General features: G+C 42.5%; 1 protein-coding gene across 1 annotated transcript in view; it reads right to left on the reverse strand.

Annotated features, from left to right (window-relative positions):
- CACNA2D3 (calcium voltage-gated channel auxiliary subunit alpha2delta 3) overlaps nt 1-19919 on the reverse strand; it is a 2522256-nt gene that overhangs the window by 1493476 nt on the left and 1008861 nt on the right. Inside the window, exon 9 of the mRNA XM_078662383.1 lies at nt 2059-2133. Coding sequence (XP_078518509.1) covers nt 2059-2133 — 75 coding nt within the window. The remainder of the gene's footprint in view (nt 1-2058; nt 2134-19919) is intronic.

Below are 19919 nucleotides of genomic sequence, written 5' to 3' on the forward strand. Positions count from 1 at the left end.
TTCCTTTCAAGGTGTCAAAAGTGTCTTATTGTTTGAGAAGATTGTCATGAATGTGTCAAGGAGAAGTAGAAATTGTTGTTGTGGCTCGAGGTGATAATATAGGCTCTAGTGTAGTGATAAGATTGTGAGATGGTGTAAAAGTGTGCGTGGTTGAGAACAAATGGACGGAGACCAGATGCCCTTTGATAAAGTTTAGGGGCTTCATGATGGAAATAGTTTGGAGTGGTTTGGATTTGTCAGACCGACTATTGAGTTAACACATAATGGATAGATGGGTGCAGTCGAGGGTGATGTCAGTGATGGAGTTGAGGAAAGACTCTTAGAAAAGACTGAATTAAGTGCTGCGGTCAATTAGATCAGGAGGAGCAATGAAGAGTGGCCAGGAGAATTTAGGCATTGGAAGGTGTAAGGATTCTGAGCCAGATCACTTCCTCATTCTCACATGCAGATGGGAGGGCTTGGTAGGCAAGTTGAATGATGATGTGTGGAGAGAGGCATGCTTGGCTCGAGCGAATTGGCCATCTCCTCGCGATTTTGGATGACCCAAATGAATTATATTCACATGACATATTTGACCACCAGCTGCTGTAGCAGATGGACCTTGTGCACAGACCACATCCTCAAGAAGTTCCTTCCCTACCACTGACTTCTTTCATGTGGTCTGGTCCTGCCCGACCCTGTCATCTTTCTGGAATGACATGGGACACGAGATCTCTGAGGTGGTGAGCCATATAGACTTGAGTCCCCAGATGGCCCTGCTGGGTCTCCTGGAGGCAGCTTGGGGGGGGCGGGGCAAGAGCCAAAATAATCTTTATAAGGGTGACCTCCTTAGTGGCTAAGAGGGACATTGTCCTAACTTGGAAGCAACCACGACCCCTTCTCTGGTGGTCTGGGGAAGGGAGTTTCAAAGGTGCTTCCGAAGACTTGGTGAAAAGAACATAATGTTTATTGAAAGCAACCTAAAGCAAAAGCTGTAAAGAGAGAGAAAAGATCTAGAATGCATGCCCCCATAAAGTATCACCAACAGTGGTATTGACAAAACAATATTTCCTGCCCATTTTAAAGCCTATGACCTTCATGTGCTTTTAGACCTTTTTATGATACCCAATACATAGAAAAGGAATACAGCAAAATAACCATGAAACTTATGTTTTTATTTTTAGGTCTGGTTTAGAAACAGCCTTGACTGTCTCTCGGGACTCATGTCATAATAAATAAAATACACTAGCCTATTCACGTACAAAGTAGTAAATGTGCATCCTGTAGAAGTATGCCTACAAAAGGGTGCAGATCTACTACGTTTTGCAACCCACCAACATTTCTGATAGTAAGACCTAGGTTTCTGTGGGTACTTTTGGGATTGGAATGCAGTATCTCTCATGGGATACAATAGGTAAATAGAGCAAATGTATTTTTTTTCTCCACGGGGAAAACACCAATGTCCATGGAGAAATTCCTTCTCCCACATCACCAAAAAACTGGTGGTGATTCGTTCCTCTTCCAATCCTACATGGAAATTTACTCCAGTCTTTGGTTGGAGTAGATCTTTTACATTTTCAGAAAGACAAGAAAATCACAAGAGAGTATGCAGATTCCCACAAAGGTACATGTTTGAGGAAGTTCCCCAACTTCCATACCTTGGAATACTCCCAACTTATTCTGTAAACTGATTTAGAACTGAAGTTTTATCCGCTCTAGTGACGGAGAAATTTGAAGCAAAAAAAAATGTACGTTTGCCAGAAATCCTTTAGTGAACTCCTAGCAGTCTTAAATGGAGGAACTTTGACCATAAATGTGATGTTAAGGTTGAAAATACCTTTTTGAATGGGGACGAGAGGATGTATATTGGCCATTCTCCTCTTCATCTAACAGTAAATCAAAGCCAATTAAATCTTTTCTTTGTTCTAATGCAGATCATATTTTTCTGTCATGATCAGCAAAACGAAAAATCTTAAAAAACATCTGGAAGGCACATTTAGGAGGTGGTGCATGTTATATTGTCTCCTAATTTTGATTTGTATGCAAACAAATAATCAACCAAATGGCCCATATCCTTACCTCTTTGTTGTTCCGGTCTGCTTGCACTAACGTTCCGTTAAGACATGGTTCAACGTACTGCAGTTCTTCGTTATACTATAAAAAATAACATACATTACAGATAATTAATCCTGAGCAAGTAAATAGTATTAATAATTTATCTGCACATGAATTCTGTTTACAAAAATAAAAAAGTGGATAATTACTGAATTCCCAAAATAGCACTCTAATTGTTTTAAACAAGTAAGAATGATTATGCATCTTATCTCTAATTAGCTATGCACGGTTCCATCTTTAATCAATCACAGTTCATAAAGGTCGCATACCTGGACAAGCATTTGGGGAAAACAGGTCAAGGTTTATGAGGGTTTCTTTCTAAATTATATTTGGACTGCAGATTATTCTGGTATTATGGAGAGGAGGATGCCAAAGCGGGAGCAGACGCATAAGGAAGATTATTAGGTTTCATTTATGGAAACAGGACATTATCAGTGTACTTTCATAAACTGAGGAACATAACTCAGATGTTGCTTTAATATTTTCTCCTCCTACACTATATTTAATTATTTCAAATTTGACATGACAGATCAGTAAGAACATAGGTATATTAAGAGGGCCCTGTTTATTTTACAGTCCTTTATAATACAGAGGTAGGTTTTATGGCAATGTGATCTTTTTCAGAGGACTATGTACTATTGCCGTACCAGATGGTATCTAAAGCTTTGCCTGAATAAACCTCACGTCTGAAAATAAAGTGACAGCATGGCTTTATTAAAGAAACAAAAACTAAACTGTTTAAGTGTGAGACAAATGACAAATCATGCAATAAATTTCCTCTGTTTGCACATATATATGTTAGGAAACCACAGCATCTGAATTCTTACAGAATTTGTCCTGCAGGAATTCATATTTTAAGGTTCTATATTTTAAATTCCTAGTGAATTAACTGCAAAATATCCATTAGGATTCCTCTGAGAAACTTCAAGTAAAACCATACAACAATGTACCAACAATATGGTTCAGATGGTATCTGAGGGACACACTTCAGGCAGTGTTTCTTCCTTTAATTAGAAACAACTTTTGGACATTAACTTGTCAGAAACAGCAGGTGTTATCAGTTGTTTCTGCCATTGATGTGCCATATTTATACTGCCCTCCTTCATGCCTTTTTTATCTTTCAGATTTGCACTCTTTACCTAGGTAGATGTCACCTAACTCCTCTTTGTTCCTAGTTTTATCAAGAGACTACAGGCCTTCATGTCTTTTCTTTCTTGCTACGTCAAATTGAACTTAGAAAGAATTGATATTTTCTACGAGGCAAGCTTTTTGCCATGTTGCTCTCCTCTTTCTCTTTTCATTTTTTAAAATTCAAATTAGTTTATTGAATTTTCATAAAGTAGGAGAGAACACACATATACATACAGTAATACAGTGGTAAAAAGAAATACATGTACAAGCAGAGCATTACAATGCTCCAGACTTTGGGATACAGAGTAGGGGAGGAGGGAAGACTGTGCAGGATACCTTGCACAGAGGAGAATAAAACTACAGCAAACTTTAGGAAATAAGAGATATGTGAAGTGCAGGGAAGCGTGTCGGGTTTGAGTGGATGACTAAGTATACCCAATTGTGAAAGTGAATATTAGCAGAGGTAGTGGTCCTTGCTCCTGTTACTGATTTCACAGGGGTTCGTAAACTAACAATTTGATATCCAGTGAGTCCCAAATTGGTCTACGAGGGGAACGCCATTGGGAAAGTTGTAATGCTACATTGTCAGCTCCTCTAAAGAAGGTGATCCAATCTTGGCACATTCGGAATGATATTGTCTTAAAGCTTTTCCAATTGTTAGGAATCACTTTAAAGGCCAAGGTAAGCAAGAGATCTAATTGTTGGTGATCATTGTCATTCTTTAGCTCAGAGTCTAGTGGGCCTAGAAGAATGTATGAGAATTCTTTGGTGGGGGCAATGTTAAAGGTGCATTTAATGCAGTCAAAGATTTTGTTCCAGTAAGTTTGAAGGACAGGACATTCAAATAGCATGTGAGATAGGTTGCCTTTGTGTTGTTCTCAATTCCAGCAGTTGGAAGTTTGGGTGCGGCTGACTTTACAAAGTCTAGAGGGTGTCCAATACGCTTTATTAATAATCATATATTTTGTCTGGGAGACGACTGGCGATATTTTATTTGAGAAAGGGTTTTGTTAATGATTCCCCAGTCCAAAACAATGTTACTTGCTTTTAGTTCCAGTTCCCATTTTAGCTGGTTATGGGCGGGATTCCTATTTTGATTAAGCAGAAGGAGCTTGCATATGCCTGAGACCATGTGGCCTGCTCTGGACTGGCGACCCAGTAAATTAGGGAGTCACGTTGCTTTAGGAGCAAGAGATTTTTTCATAATCTGCACTTTTAATTTGAGGAACAGCAACTGCAGGTCAACCCCAGACACACAGCCTCTGGCTGTACTTCTCCTCAGTCTTTCCAGCTCTTCTCCTTGGCAAAGGCTGCTCTTGAATTCCAGGAATGATCTAAAGTCTGGGGGTTGGGGTCTGATACTGATTCCCCAAAATGACGTTGTTCACTTTGTGCAAGGGGCTCTGAGCCCAGTTCAAACCAGTTCTGGGGAGTACTCTGCAAGTGTACAACAACATTTATTGTCAGTGTGAGCCTTGGCTCCAGACACACCACAGGGGGGCAGAGCCAGCATTGTGGAAGGCAGGCATAGCCCTATTCAGGTACAGGTGCTACTCCTCCCACCACTCCAAATGCAGATCAGGCCTATTCAGCCTAGTGTTGACTCATCCAGACTCCTGGAGCCACTGCACCTCCCCAGCTCATGTCACTCCAAAGCCTGACAGTCAATCCAGAAACAGGCAGAGCTACACAGGACGGCTGAACAAGAAAATAGCCACTTTCTAAAAAGTGGTATTTTTAAACACATAATTTAAAAACCATCTTTACTAAAAGATGTGTTATTAAATCCTGAGTTCAGGGATACTAAACTCAATTTGTCGATCTTATCCCTATGGAAAGATATGCTTATAAAATGTTACAAGGCATTCTCCATTCTCTCCTATGGGGCAAGATAGCCTTTCAATAGTGAAAAACGAAATTGGTAGTATTTCACTATCAGGACATGTTACACACTCCAGTACATGTCCTACCTTTTACATACACTGCACCCTGCCCGGGGGGGGGGGGGGAGTACATTGGGGACTTTCTTTGTCTTTTGTATAATATTTCTGGAGTGTGGTAGATTTGATGTGTGCATAGTTGGGAGAGCTGCAAGCGGTAAGTTCTTAATGAGGGACTTTTTTATTGCCTCCCATGGAGGCTGATATGTCGGGTTATTAATGAACCAATTGGCACCTTGCTTACAGAGATAAGCAGTTTGGTAATATCTGAAGATAGGTAGGTTGAGACCTCCTTTTTCTTTGGCTAGTTTACGTTTCATCAGCGATATTCTAGGTTTCTTCCCTTGCCGTAGGAAGTTATTAAAGGACCTATTTATCTTACTTAAGATATCTTCTGAACGTGTCCTAGGTAGCATGCTAATGAGATAGTTAACTAACAGTGTTATCATTTCAAAGGTTTCTGCTCTGCCCCACATTCCAGCAGAGGCACAGGGGATGACTGCGCAAGAAAATACCTACTTTCTAAAAGTGGTATTTTCAAACACAGAATGTAAAAATCACCTTCGCTAAAAGAATGATCTTTAGATTCTGGGTTCAGGCATGCTAACCTTTTTTTTCCTACCCAATTCCCCGGACCAGTTATATTTATAAGATGTTATAAACAAACTCCCCATTCTGTCCTATGGGGGAACAGGTAGCCTTGCAATAGGGAAAAACGAAATTGGCCGTAATTCACTACCAGGACATGCAACACACACCAGGGCATGTCCTATGTTTCACATACACTACACCAGGCCCACAGGGGTACCTTGGACCTACCTTAGGAGTGGCTGACATCTAAGAAAAGGGAAGATGATGGACTGGCAAGTGTTTGCACTGGCCAAGTAGACATGGCAGTTAAAAAGCTGCACGCAGACTCCGCAATGGGGTGTCTGAGTTACCTTTTACGAGTCTGGAATAGGAATCGTGGACCGCGTATAGGTAGGTGAATTCCCGGCGATCGCCGTGGAGACGTCGCCATGTATCAACCCAATCAAGTCCCTTCACTAAGGAGTGCAATCTTGTGGGGCAACCACTCTCTGGACCTCCCCCAGCCCGCCATCGATCTCTGGGCATCTCCATGACGTCATTCCAGTCCCCACCAACCACAGATAGTGTATCATACCCTCCCACAAGGTCATAAGTCGCTCCACTAGATTCCATTGCAGGGGGGAGCATAGACACTACCTAGCACCAAGGGATCTGCACCGATCTTGCCCCGAATAAACAGATAGTGCCCGTGCGTGTCTGTCCATTGTTTATCGTGAACACAGGGGACTCTGCGGTGTATCAGTATAGCGACCCCGTGAACCCCTCGTGAAACCAGAATGAAAAACCTGAGGAAACCCATAACGCTGAAGACAGAGGACCTTCATGCCCATGAGGTGTGTTTCCTGCAACAGAAGTATATCAGCCCCAGTCCGTTTCGCTTGGTGCAATATGGTTCGCATTTAATTTTATCCAGAGCACCACAGACATTCTAACTAACTATGCAGAGGGTACCTGGGATCTCCCGCCCCCTATGGGATGCATCAGCCATCGGGACGGACATCTACCACTGTGGCCAACATGGGGACTTTTCGGTACAAATGTGAAGAGTAGTGGACTTCTAGCGAGCGTGCGATCTGCAAACATAAACAACTCCCACCCAACAAACCCCCCACTCTACACATCAAAAACATTGAAACATCTGTCATGGCAAGGCTGAGCTCGAACCCCAATGGGTAAACAGGAGCTGCCTTGACCAATGGATCCCCAACTCACTGCCCCCTGCCCCCTGGGCATGTCCCCCGCCAGCTTGGGCCAGGCCAAGAATCCGGCCCAAATCATAGTCTCTCCGATGAACTCCGATGAACATTCAGTAGTCTGAAGCTCTACAGCTCCCAGTGGATCCACACATCAATCCGCCAAATGTTGCCATCCCTGTATAGAACCTCCCCGAGAGGAGGCACCACAGGATTGGGAGCACCGCCGAGACCATGACCATCCGTTGCCTTTTAGCTCCTGGCCATCTCGCTTGAACAAGAATCAGATTCTCTTCCTGGTGGTGGGTGCACCCTCACCCGCACCGTCTCATCAGTCCATTTGAATACTTCCTCCGGAGTATAGAAGAAGTGCGTGCGGGAGCGGTAAACCACCCATAGGCAGGCAGGGAATAGGAGAGCATAGGGAAGTTTGAGGTCTCTCAAGTGGGCCACTGCTGCCATAAATGATTGCCGCTGTTGCTGTACCTGCCTCATGTAGTCAGGGAAAATGAGGATGTGCGCAAATCTCTCTTTTCTGAAGTTTCTCTCTAGGCAAAATATTGGGGCAGAGTTTTCTAATGTCATGTAAAGTGGCACAACTTCTTAGAAGGGGATTATTTTTTTAAGTATTCCTGTGAAGATGTTTTTTTGTGCTGGAAAGGTGCTTTTTATAGCAGCAATTTGCACTTTTTGCCAGGGTTCATCAAGGGGGCATTACACAGGTGCTACTTACATAGGTGATATTTTTGCATTATAGCACAAGCATCCATGTTTTCTGATGCAAAGCCCGATCTACTAAACTACTTATTAGCCCTGGTCGATTTTAGATAACCAGAACTTTCCATCTTCATCTTCAAACACAAATGGCCTCATTTATCAAACTTTCATTGAATGAATAAATGAATGAAAAGATTCTTATATAGCGCATGGCTACCCAGAGGCATCCGAGCGCTGCAGCAGGACTGCGATAAGGGGAGGGGGTGGTACTCAGGGAAAGGGAAAGAGCCAAGTTTTCAACTATTTCCGAAAGACCAGGTGGTTGGGTTCTTTCCTAAGGGCTAGAGGAAGTGAATTCCAGTGCTTGGAGGAGTTGTATGAAAAAAGGCGCCCCCCCTGATCTAGACCTTTTGATTCTAGGAACCGTCGCCAGATAGAGGTCATCCGATCGGAGACATCTAGAGGCCTTATAGGGTCTGACTAGGTCCTTGATAAGGAGCGGACCAGTTCCCTTCAGGGATTTGTGGGCAATATATAAGGCCTTAAAATGGATTCTCTCCTGTACCGGGAGCCCGTAGAGGGAACGGAAGGCGGGTTTGGCTGAATATCGGCGGCTCATACTGGTGAGCAGTCGCGCCGCTGAGTTCTGCCCAACCTGAAGCTTATTGATAACAGAAGTAGGGGCACCCAGATAGAGAGATTTGGCGAGATACAATCTGGACAGAACCAGGGCCTGGATCAGAAGTTTTTTGGTATGATTGGGTAGCAAAGGGAGGATTTTCCGGGTTGTCCTGAGAATGCCATAGCATGCTGCAGAGGTCTTGCGTGCTTGGGTTTTGAATGAAAGTTCGTGGTCATGCCATATTCCCAAACTCTTTATTTGAGTTGTGGGGATAGGGGCTGGGCCCATACAAGCTGGCCACATGGTATTTGATTTGAAACTCAGCTGGTTGCCTAACACCATCAGTTCGGTTGTGTCACCGTTCAGCTTCAGATGGGAGAGACGCATCCAGTTAGTGACTTCCTTAAGGTAGGAGTGGAGGTCGATGGGAGAGTGCTTTGCCTGATTTAGTTCTACAACCAGCTGCATTGTGACAATATGATCCCCAAAGGGGGATACAATATCCGCCAACGGGGCCATGTACACATTAAAGAGTGTGGGGCTCAGGGAGGAACCCTGAGGAACTCCACATTTTAGGGAGAGGGGTTTGGGGAGAATATCTCCCTTAAAAACTTGAAAGTGTCTATTTTCTAGGAAGGACTGCAGCCATGCAAGAGCTATTCCTGAGACTCCAGCCTTCTTGAGACGGTGAACCAGAATATAGTGGTTCACAGTGTCGAAGGCTGCACTGAGATCAAGGAGTATAATGGCAGAGGACCCTCCCTGATTGGTGATTTTCCTGGCCTTCTCCACCACTGAGAGGAGGGCAGTTTTGGTAACCTGGTGGGGCCAAAAACCAGTCTGGGAAGAGTGAAGGTGACCTTGAGATTCCAGGAACGCTGATAGGGAGTTGTTAACGTGTTTTTCTGCCAGCTTACTGATACAGGGAAGAAGCGAGATGGGACGATAGTTGCCCAGTTCCGAAGGGTCAAGGTGAGGTTTTTTTAAAAGAGCCTTGACCAGAGCGTTTTTCCATTGTGCAGGGACTGAGCCAGCTGCTAATGAGTGAGTAATGAAAGGAGTGATGGCGGGTAAAACGTTTTTAAGGATGTTAAGTGATGCAGGGTCAGTAGGAGACCCACTTTTAACAGCTGATAGTATAGGAAGGAGAGATTCCTGGGTGAGAGGGGTGAATATTTCTAAGCCAGGGTGGTTTTCATTATGTGCCAAGTCTCTGCTTTGGGGTAAAGGAGGAGAATCAGGAAAAGGGATGTGCTTCAGAATGTTTTGGATTTTAGACTGGAACAAATATGCTATTTTATTGCAGAATTCACCTGATGGATCTGGCACAGTTTGGGTATCTGGAAGTTGTAATAACTGTTTAATGATGAGGAATGATTCCCTGGAGGGGTTGATAGAATGTGATAGTTTTTGCTCATAATAGGTGGCCTGGGCAGTCTTTATCTCAGCTTTATAGGTTGCTATATCTGACCTATATTCTGCTTTTTTCCCAGCAGCAAGTCTTTCCTACAAGTTCTTTCCAGTCTTTTTGCGTTTTGTTTCATCAGACGAAGCTTGGGCGTAAACCAGGTGTGTTTATTGGGACCGGGTTTCTCCTGTAGCAATATTTTGGGGAGCACAGTATTTAGGGAGTTTTCCATCCAGTTGGTAAAGTCACTATTAGGGGTGGAAGGGCTATCATTGAAGGTAGGTCTAGTGTTTTCTAGAGTAAGGGTCAATTTTTCTACCAAACGTTTTGACCAGGGGCAAATTTTTGTGGGCACTGATAATATTGGGGGGAGGGGAAGCGTTTTTGGCGGGTACCACAGGAAAAGAACTAAGAAATGATCGGTCCAGTGAAGGTGGATGGGGTCAATCGCTTTTAAATGTGCTAGGTTGGAAAAGATCTGATCCAGGAGGTGCCCTTCAATATGTGTGGCTAGATGTATCTTCTGAGATAGCTGGTATGACGCCAGATCTGAGGCTAAGTCGGTTGCGTGATGGTCCAATGGATTATCAAAGTGGAGATTGAGGTCTCCAAGGATGGTGAAATTGGCTGTGCTGCTAGCAATGGAAATTACTGATTCTGTTAATGAGTGGGGGAACTTGTTCAGGGTTCCGGGTGGACGATATATGAGGAGGCCTGAGAAGGTGAGTGTGGGGGAGAATTCTATGGAAAAATGGACATTCTCACAGTCTAATAAGGGACTACCCAGTAGTCGACAGGTCAGCTGGTCCTTATGATTGATAGCACTTCCGCCCCCTTTGCCGGATGTTCTATCTATCGGCCTCATTTATGAAAAGTGACGAATCGCTGCGTGAAAACAGCAATGCGTCACTTTTCATTGCGCCCTCCTTGCGACACCAATGATGCGTCATATTTACAGTATGACGCATCATTGCGCAAGGAGTTGCAGATACATCAGTATTTCTGACGTATCTGTATGACGCAAAAGTGACGCATTGCTGGAGTGTGTCACAAAAGTGACGCAACTCCAGCAATGCACCCTTTCACAGGGCCTGCGTCAGTCTTACGCCTGCTGTGAGGCAGGCGTAAGATATTGACGAATTTGCATCCTAGAAGTGGCCCAGTGAAATCTTATAGATTTCACTGTGTCACTTCTACGACCCTTTCTTGCGTCAATACGCCCCCCTTGCATACATTTTACCTGGCGCAGGTATAATGTGACGCAGGGGTTTACAAAGAGATGCATCTACCTGTAAATATGGTGCAACAAGGCGCATTGTTTACGCCACTGGTGCGTCACAAAAAGTGACGCACCAGCGGTGTAAAAGTGACGCACAGCCTCAAAAATGAGGCCCTATATGTTTAATTTATACCTTGGGGGAGGGCTTGTATGATGTCAGGGTCTGAGCAGGGGGTAAGCCACGTCTCTGTGAGTGACAGTACCTCGGGTAATAGGTCCTTCAGGAGTAGGGAGATTTCTGTGCAGCGCAGCAAGCTATCTTGTTGAGCTGCACTGCATGAAAGGAAAAGAGCAGGAATGTGTTGCATTTAACATTGTACCGTGCATTCCTGTCCTTTCCTTTTTCTCGCACAATCTGCTGCCCAGCACCAGCCAAGCACCCTTGTGCAGTGGTACAAGGATGACTGCATTGCAGACAGAATTGTTTTTGTGCAGGAAGGGGCACCATCATGCATAAAAACAATCCTCTGAGGCAATATTGAAAGAGGAAGTATCGAAGTGAAATACAAATATTTCTCCTCGATATGCCTCACCTGGGGAGGTTTAGCATTTTGACACATTTGCAGGTCTAGCCGTAATGGTAAATCTAGGACTGTGCAAAAATAAATGGGAAAATGCGTGGGAACATACATGCCTTCCTGAGACAGAGTAGTACAATGCAGAGATTTGCGCTGCACTGCATTACTCTAGATTTATCAACCCATGCAAGGTGACCTTGAGTGGGTTGGTAAATCTTACTTTATAATTGCATCACACTTGTGCCCCACTGCATGGCACAAGGGCACATCAACTGCTGAATAAATCTGCCCTAAGGTACCCATCTTCTTACTGCTTCAAAGTTTACATAAAATAAAATAAACAAACAATGCTATCATGTGGGACTCTAAAGCTGGTGCACTGACGGAGGTGGTGGGGAGCTCACACTGACACCAGAAAACTAAGACAGCAATGTCACTGGACCCCTGACAAGTGGGCACCACCACTGTCACAGGCTCACTGCCACAGGAGCACCAACACTGACAAAAGGATATTGATATGGGTACAGAGACAAATGTAGACTGACTCCAGGGCCTGAATATGGCAACGCTGACAAGGGAACAGTATTTATTGACATTTCAAGATTTATAACCCAAAGAATCTTTTAAGGTGAATGAAAGTTCATTCAGTCTCATTATCCCTCACCAACCATTTATGTACTTTTAGCTACTTCTTTTTTAAGATCCGGAATATTCAATGTTTTAAACTGCTGTGCTGGAATCAATATAGGAAAATATTTACACCAAGGACTCTGAATAATTAAATCACTGTTTTTATGTTTTATTAGCATTCCCTTCCACTGTATTTACAACGGAACTTACGCAATGCATTTTAGTAATGGTGGTTAACCAAACATTGCATTATCCTAATATCACTGGGGGGGCTCCTCTGCTAAGTCGTCGGAGCGTTGCCCCACTGCAAAGATGGAAAAATAAAACGATAATAATGCACAGTTATTATCATTTTATTCTTCCGTGCTAAGGCAGTTTTTTAGGGCTCTGCAGCGCATGGGAGAAGAGTGGTGGGTACCCTCCTAAGTGCGCATGAATGTTTGACCGGCCCTTTCGGTCCGGCCAAACAGTCATGCACACTTTGCATTTTCTCCATCCAGGCTGCATTACAGCCTGGGTGGAGAACATGCCCAGGCTCTCAATCCCCATCTGAGCACCGAACCATGGTTCTCAGACCAATCACAATGCTGCATTGCAGCGTGGCGATTGGCTTAGGGGAGCCTGGGTGCCTCCTGCTCGCACAGAAGCTAGGAAGAGGACAGAGAGGACAGAAGAGAGGCGACGGCTGGCCTGCCGGCCGGCTGGTGGGCAAGTGATGTTTTAAAAAATAATCTTTAACCCCCCCCCCCGCCCTGCTACTGCTTCCTAGGAGCAGCCACCACTCAATACCACGGGTCTCCATTTGCGGTATGTGTTACAGGCTAAATAAATGAATAAGTATAAAAATGCAAAAAATCTCTCAGTAGCAAAGTTACTTTCCCAGGCACTTATAGTATGTAACTGGAACATCATTTAATAACTAATGCTAGTGAATAGCCACTGGTTCTAACGTGGGAAACTCATGCGTGTGAAAGATATCTTAACTTCCATAGGCAAGATCCTCCCTATATATGAGTACATGGAGAGAGGGTATTCATGTATACTCTGGGCCAACATTGTGCAACAATCGACACATTGCAGTTTCCATTTGTACGTATTTTGATTCTTTCTCTTCAAGATCTTTCACTTTATTTTAGGAACTCAAAATATAACATAAATGAAATATATTTCAACATGAATTGACATTAGCACGATATTGCAGTTTTTTGTTCTGTGCATAAAAACAGCAAATAATGGATTTAATGCTGTCATTTATTCACTTGAATATTACAAACTGTCCATATCTTCAGCTTTTAAAGTGCAGAGGATGATATGTGTGTAGTTAATAACTATATAAAATGTGTACCTTCAGCAACACTGGTTACAATACATTTTTGTAAATTGGTTAGGCCACTACAGTATGACACTGTCTGTCAAACTAAAAATTGATGTTCTACTCTAATCAGCTCTGCTGTAAATGGTATGGCTTAGGCATTAGATTGATTTAATTCTTCTGCCTGGTTAACATTTTGTTCATTTAATGCATGGACAGTGCCTCTGTAAACGCAATATTTCACATTTGCTCTGGCCAAAATTACTATTCGGCTTATATGATAATAGTGTTAATTTAATGCATGGCTAAGAGTTGCGCTTCAAAGAGAATCTGAAAAATATGCAATTTCTCTTGTTGTGCTAGATATTTCAGTTCATGCACTGCTGATTTGAAAGTACATTTAAAGTGAGATTGCAAAGAAAGAGTCTCAAATTCCATAATTCAATCAACTCCTCCATCAGTTACTCTAAAGCCTACGAATAGCATGCCAATGTTATCAATCTTTTGATATCTCTGTTCTTATCCAAAGTTAATTTAAAATAGATACCCCCAGCAAGTTAAACATAAGTTGATGAGGATATAGCTGGTGTTTCATTCACATTATTCCATATTACAATTGATACCTATAATATCAGTCCAAAGTACATTACATTTTCTTACAAAATCAACAAAACAAAACACCAATGGAGTGTTGTCCATGTATTCCCCCAGTGATTGGGGAACAATATCTAACCCATCTGCACAGGTCCACCTACCTTTTTATCTTACCCGATCATTATTAGATGGGATTCAAAATCCTCCTTTTATTTTGAAGATTGATCTGGAGCAAGCATGATTAATAAGCTTGATATGTTGTACACCGTTTGATTTTCAACAGTGTTGAAGATATGGTACACAAATGGAGACTGTATCAGGAACACAAATTGCCCTTTCTCTCTATATAGATGCAGTGTTATTGTGAGTACTGCATAAAGTTACCATTAGGATACTAATGCAACATTTATAAGCCAAGTTGTTCCTTACAATATATGGTTTCCATTTCATGTTTGTAACCTGCTGTAGGGTTGAATCTATTTTAAAATGATGTTGGGTGTTGTGCTAATTGAGAATATCTGGACTAATGAATCTTCTAGTCTTCCACAAAGCACCCAGACCATTTGGCAATTTAATGGATGTTTCCTTACTGAGCCTACCTGAAGTGGGAGGGGTCAACACAATTAACCTATTGAGCATACACCTATAGCGGCCACACAAAAAAATCCCACAGGTAGTGACCCCTGAATGTACCGTGGATTTCTTGTGCTGGAAGAACCTCTAATCGCCTGTGTGACAGCAGGCACCAAAACCACACTACACAATGCCCCCTTATGTGCCAAGAATAACATGAGAAGGGCATCCGTCAGTTTTTACCCGTTTCTTGCAAGTGAACCAAAGCTATAGCCAAAGCAACACAGCATGAAACCCCACTACACCTCCTACAATCAGGATGAACTCAACAGGGAATTTCAACTACCATGTGACCATTTCCAAAAGCATGATATCAGTCTATATCAGTCTACTAAAAACCATGCCCTCTGCCACCACCATGCCATAACTCACAATTTCTATACAGGGCGATAACCCCTGTACCATCCACCTCACCATATGACAAAACAACTTCTGTACTTTTACCAAAACATCTTCCTTCCTTTCGCCAGTAGAACCCAGCTGTCTGCTACCACCACACAAGCAGCACTCAAAAACCCTGATCTGGCATTCATTGAAACCTCAAACAAGCAAAAATCAAATAGTGTTGACATTTCAGAATGCTGCTTAGCCTCACACTTCCTTCACATAGATCACGTTTTTCAGCTGGGCAATGAGCACATGAAAACTCATAGCGGGTCAAACAAGAAGACGGCTGTCAAAGTGTTCAAAAATATGACAGCTAACCTATAATGAAAACTTAAAACTGAAATCTCAGAAAAAAGGTAATTCCCTCCTTGGTCGGCTGGGGGAGCATACGCTTTCAATTCAAAATGTAACATTCATTTATCTTGAAGAAATGCAAAAAAGCAATCCAAAAGGCTTATCAAAATCAAAATGCAGGAAAATCAAAATGTTTCTTTTAGATGTAATGTGAGCTTAACCGCAAAGTAAAATTCTGCCAGATAAGCTCCCAGACAAATGCAAGGGGCTTTAAGTAGCAAATGGACAACATGTCAAAGAGAACGCCTAAACTTCGTACAGTTAACTTTCTACCATGGCAACAATGTCCCTCATCACACATAAAATGTACCCATTTTTCAAATATGGACCCTAAGATTCACTAGTGGAATCACACAGGCATAGACGGTCTAGAATAATTTCACACAGGAATAAGCTTCACAATGATAAACTAGAGAACACGTTTGTTATTATGATCTTTCAAACTGAAGACATCGTTTCGTATTAAAACAACGAAAACATTACATAATTCCAAAAGCACTTCCAATGGAAAAATCTACTTTTGCTAGAACCAATCAGGAAACTGCTCTTGTGCAGCGAGAAATGTGTCACTTGTTGACAATGTCCCCCGCATTCTGGTCAATTGACCCATTTCTTCTTGTCCTTTGTATATCTATGCAGCATTCCGCAAACTTTGATTACTGGACATGGGTAATTTTACCAAAGACAGGTGGCCTCTGGAAGAGGCACTTCACATGCTAACCACTAACTTCACGTCATTAGTTAGGTGAGACACAATTATTCTGGCGGTCGCCAGTAGGTAGTTATAGTTAGGATTGTTTTCCATAGGAAATCCGCAACATTCTATTGGGAATAACTCTGGCGTCGATTGAGGAATCTGCCTGTAATTTTCCTCAAATTTGCCTCGCTGCGCTCCGCTCCTTCTCTGAAAGTTTCGTGGGGATTTGTTAAGTGGGGGCTGAGATAAAAGGGGGTCCCAAAACGTGTTTTCCCCACGTTAATTTCCATAGGGCGGTTGGACTCACTTTTAGCCCGAACGGCTGAATGGATTTCCACGAAACTTGGCAAAATTGTAGGGACTGGTAGCCCGATGTGCCTTTTCTATGTCTCAAGATATGTGCTCCAGTGAATTTTGAGTAATTTAGGTTAAAAAAAATATATATATCTATAAGCGCGCACCGGTACGCGCACCGGGGCGCGTACCGTACGCGTAACGCGAGTACGCGAGCGGAAAGCTGATTGGTTCACGGGTGTCTGTCAACATTCCAAACAGACCGGAGTGGCCGCCATCTTGTGTCTCGGTAGGATCGAGACACAAGAGGTGCCAAAACAAAGGGGGAAATAACCAGAAGGGGGCAGGGTAGACCCCCCCTGACCCCCTAGGTTTGATGTGGGGGTCATAAAAGGGCCCCGGCGCATTAAAAAAAAAGAAATCGATTTTCGCGAGGGGAGCGCCCGGTACGCGCCACGGTGCGCGTACCGGGGAGCGTACCCTGGAGAAAAAACAACGACAGACTTCTTTACAAATGTAGCATTTTTTAATACATTGGAGGCAGTTCTTTTTCTTATTTTTAAGAACACAGCTCTTTGATGAGAATTGGAGGTAGCTCTGAAAAGAACTTTTGTTTTTCTTCTTTTTTTTAAGAAAAACAAAAACAGGGAACTGGAAACAGCTCAACAGGAGCCCAAAAAAAATTTACATTAGGCCTGGGTATGGCAGCGGTGGTTCTCGAGAGCTCGAACCATGAGTGTGACACTTTGCTCCCCATAGCAAAGAAGATGGTCACATTTTCGGCATTTTAATATAGCCTGATTAAAAGCAGGCTGAATATTTGGGATCATCTCCTGCTCACGCCGACGCACAGAAGATGTTGCTCCACCGGTAGAAGTAGAGCCACCATCCCTGGGAGCCTCTCGTGCCAGAGCCCTGACACTATCCCGTGCATAGTTCTCGGGATGTTTCCTTGACACGTGGCGTATCATCGTCCAGTTCCCGAAGCTGTATTTTTTTCTGGGATTTCCTCTCGATAAGATGGTGTGGCATATTTTACACTCCACCTTTGGAGCATTTACCTTCTTCTCCCCCTCTGGAATTTTGAAAAATTTCCAAATGAAATGTTCCTTCACAGTTCGTTCGGGAACCTCCTCATCAATGAAACCATCAGTCTCATCACTGCTGCTGGATGCTCTTGCAGCCATGATAAAAGAAGTAAATATGACACAGGTGCCAAAAGCAGGTCTTGCACTCACAAAAGTGAAACAAGAAGTGAAGGAAATGGGTGGGGATTTCAGTCTTTGTAAAAAAAAAAAGTTAGGAACCAATGAAAAGAGTTATTTCAAGGTCATATGACTTGTTACGTTTACGCTACGCGCGCTGGAGCGCTTCCGGGGGCGCGTACGCGGCGCGAACGTGGGCGCTTTCGGATGCGCTTCCGGGGGCGCTTACGCGGAGCGCCTAAATGAGGTTTTGCGTTTTTTTTTGTACGCACGGGGAAATAGCGCTTCCGGGTGTGCTCTCGGGTGAGCGCACCGGTGCGCGCCCTGTGAGCGCACCAAGGAATTAAAAAAAAAATATATATATACATTGAACAAATAATTTTTTTTACAAAAAAATATAATTAATTGTTGTAAAAAACAGCTAAAAATAAACTTAGGTTACAAAGTCGATATACAAAGGAGTTAGCTTTTAAAAAAACTATGAAATTCACTGAAAAAACCATAGGTTTCACAAACGTTATAGTTAGGAATTAGTTTTTAAAAAACCATTGAAATTCACTGAAAAAACCATAGGTTTTAGACCAGTTATAGTTAGGAATTAGCATTTACAAAAACCTATTAAATTCACTGAAAAAACCATAGGTTTCACACCAGTTATAGTTACCTGGAAATTTTACTGACATAAAACCAATGAAATTCCCACGTTATAGTTAGTTGGACTCACTATAACTCGCGCACCCGCAATGCACTGCTGATGATGTCACATATTACATCATTCATGACATGGTTAGTGACATCACTGATGACGTCACTGATGACATCTCAAATGACATCACTGATGACATCTCAAATGACATCACTGATGACATCACTGATGACATCATCCAGTGTCTGTGTGTTTCTGTAAAGTTAAAATATGTTTTACATATTGAAGAGTAAGTGTATCTATGAATGTCTGGATGAAGGATTTAGTAGGTGCATGACTGACTGCATGAGTGAGTAATTAAATGTGTCTTAGTGAATGCATGGGTATCTGACTAAACTGTCTGAATGTGTGCATCATTATGTTTGTTGTTGTGTAAGCTGCTGCATGTGAGAGTTGTCATATATAAATGACTATATCTAACAGCCTGTGATTGCATAAGTAACTATATCTATCAATATGTACTTGTATCAGTGATTGTAAAACACAGTAAGTATATGTTAGTCTATGTTTAAATAAGCAAGGTTTTGTGTGTATAACTGTATAGTTGTGGAAATGGGAGTGTGATTGATTCTTTACATAACTGACTAGGTGTAGGAGTAACTCAATGGATGAGTGGCAGTGTGTGAGTCCCTGTATTGGTGTATGAATGTATATGTTGGTCTTGTATTGATGAGTGACTGTATGTATGAAAGATTGTATGGGTGAATGAGTGGATGTGTGTGTAGACCTAGAAATCAGTGAGTGCATATGTGGTTAAGTGGTTTTACTGTGTCAATGGTTTCAAGAATGGTAGTTTCTATTTAACACTAGGTGTATAATGTGTTAGATTACAGTGTGAGGAGGTGTATTGTATTATCACATGGATGATGTCATCAGTGATGTCATCAGTGATGTCATTTGAGATGTCATCAGTGACGTCATCAGTGATGTCACTAACCATGTCATGAATGATGTAATATGTGACATCATCAGCAGTGCATTGCGGGCGCGCGAGTTATAGTGAGTCCAACTAACTATAACGTGGGAATTTCATTGGTTTTATGTCAGTAATGGTTTTTTCAGTGAATATATATATATGCTCTGCATACTCTACAAAGCCTTGATAACATTTACAATCAAATATCCACTTGAATGATGCATTACCTCACATTCAGTGTAAACAATAGGTCGGTATAACAGCTAAAAGGTTGTAGACCTTATGGTTCTACCATGAACCAAATGTGCTCTCATGCCTATATTTAACCATCTTCAGTACTCTGATTTATATTTCCTGGTACACACACTCAGAGGTATGACACCTCATGCTATACGCGATGGGATGATAAACTAGAGATTAGATATCCTATAATTCTGAAACCTCTTCACCAGAGATCTAGGAGGACTGCATGTGGAAAGAGTTGGGAGCTTCTTTGACACAGAAGAGGAGCCTAAGACCAATAATCCTGGGTGACAGATATATTTAGTTATTACCTGCCCCCATGCCATATCAGTCAACATCAGCCATTCATGGCTACTTAGACAGCACCACATTATATTCTGGAACTGGTAGGTAGGCCTGGGAAAACCGGTAAAACTTTATTAGTTTCCCAAATTGTGCATTCTGTGAAATTTAAG

Source organism: Lissotriton helveticus, chromosome 9, assembly GCF_964261635.1.
Source record: "Lissotriton helveticus chromosome 9, aLisHel1.1, whole genome shotgun sequence".
Classification (NCBI taxonomy): domain Eukaryota; kingdom Metazoa; phylum Chordata; class Amphibia; order Caudata; family Salamandridae; genus Lissotriton; species Lissotriton helveticus.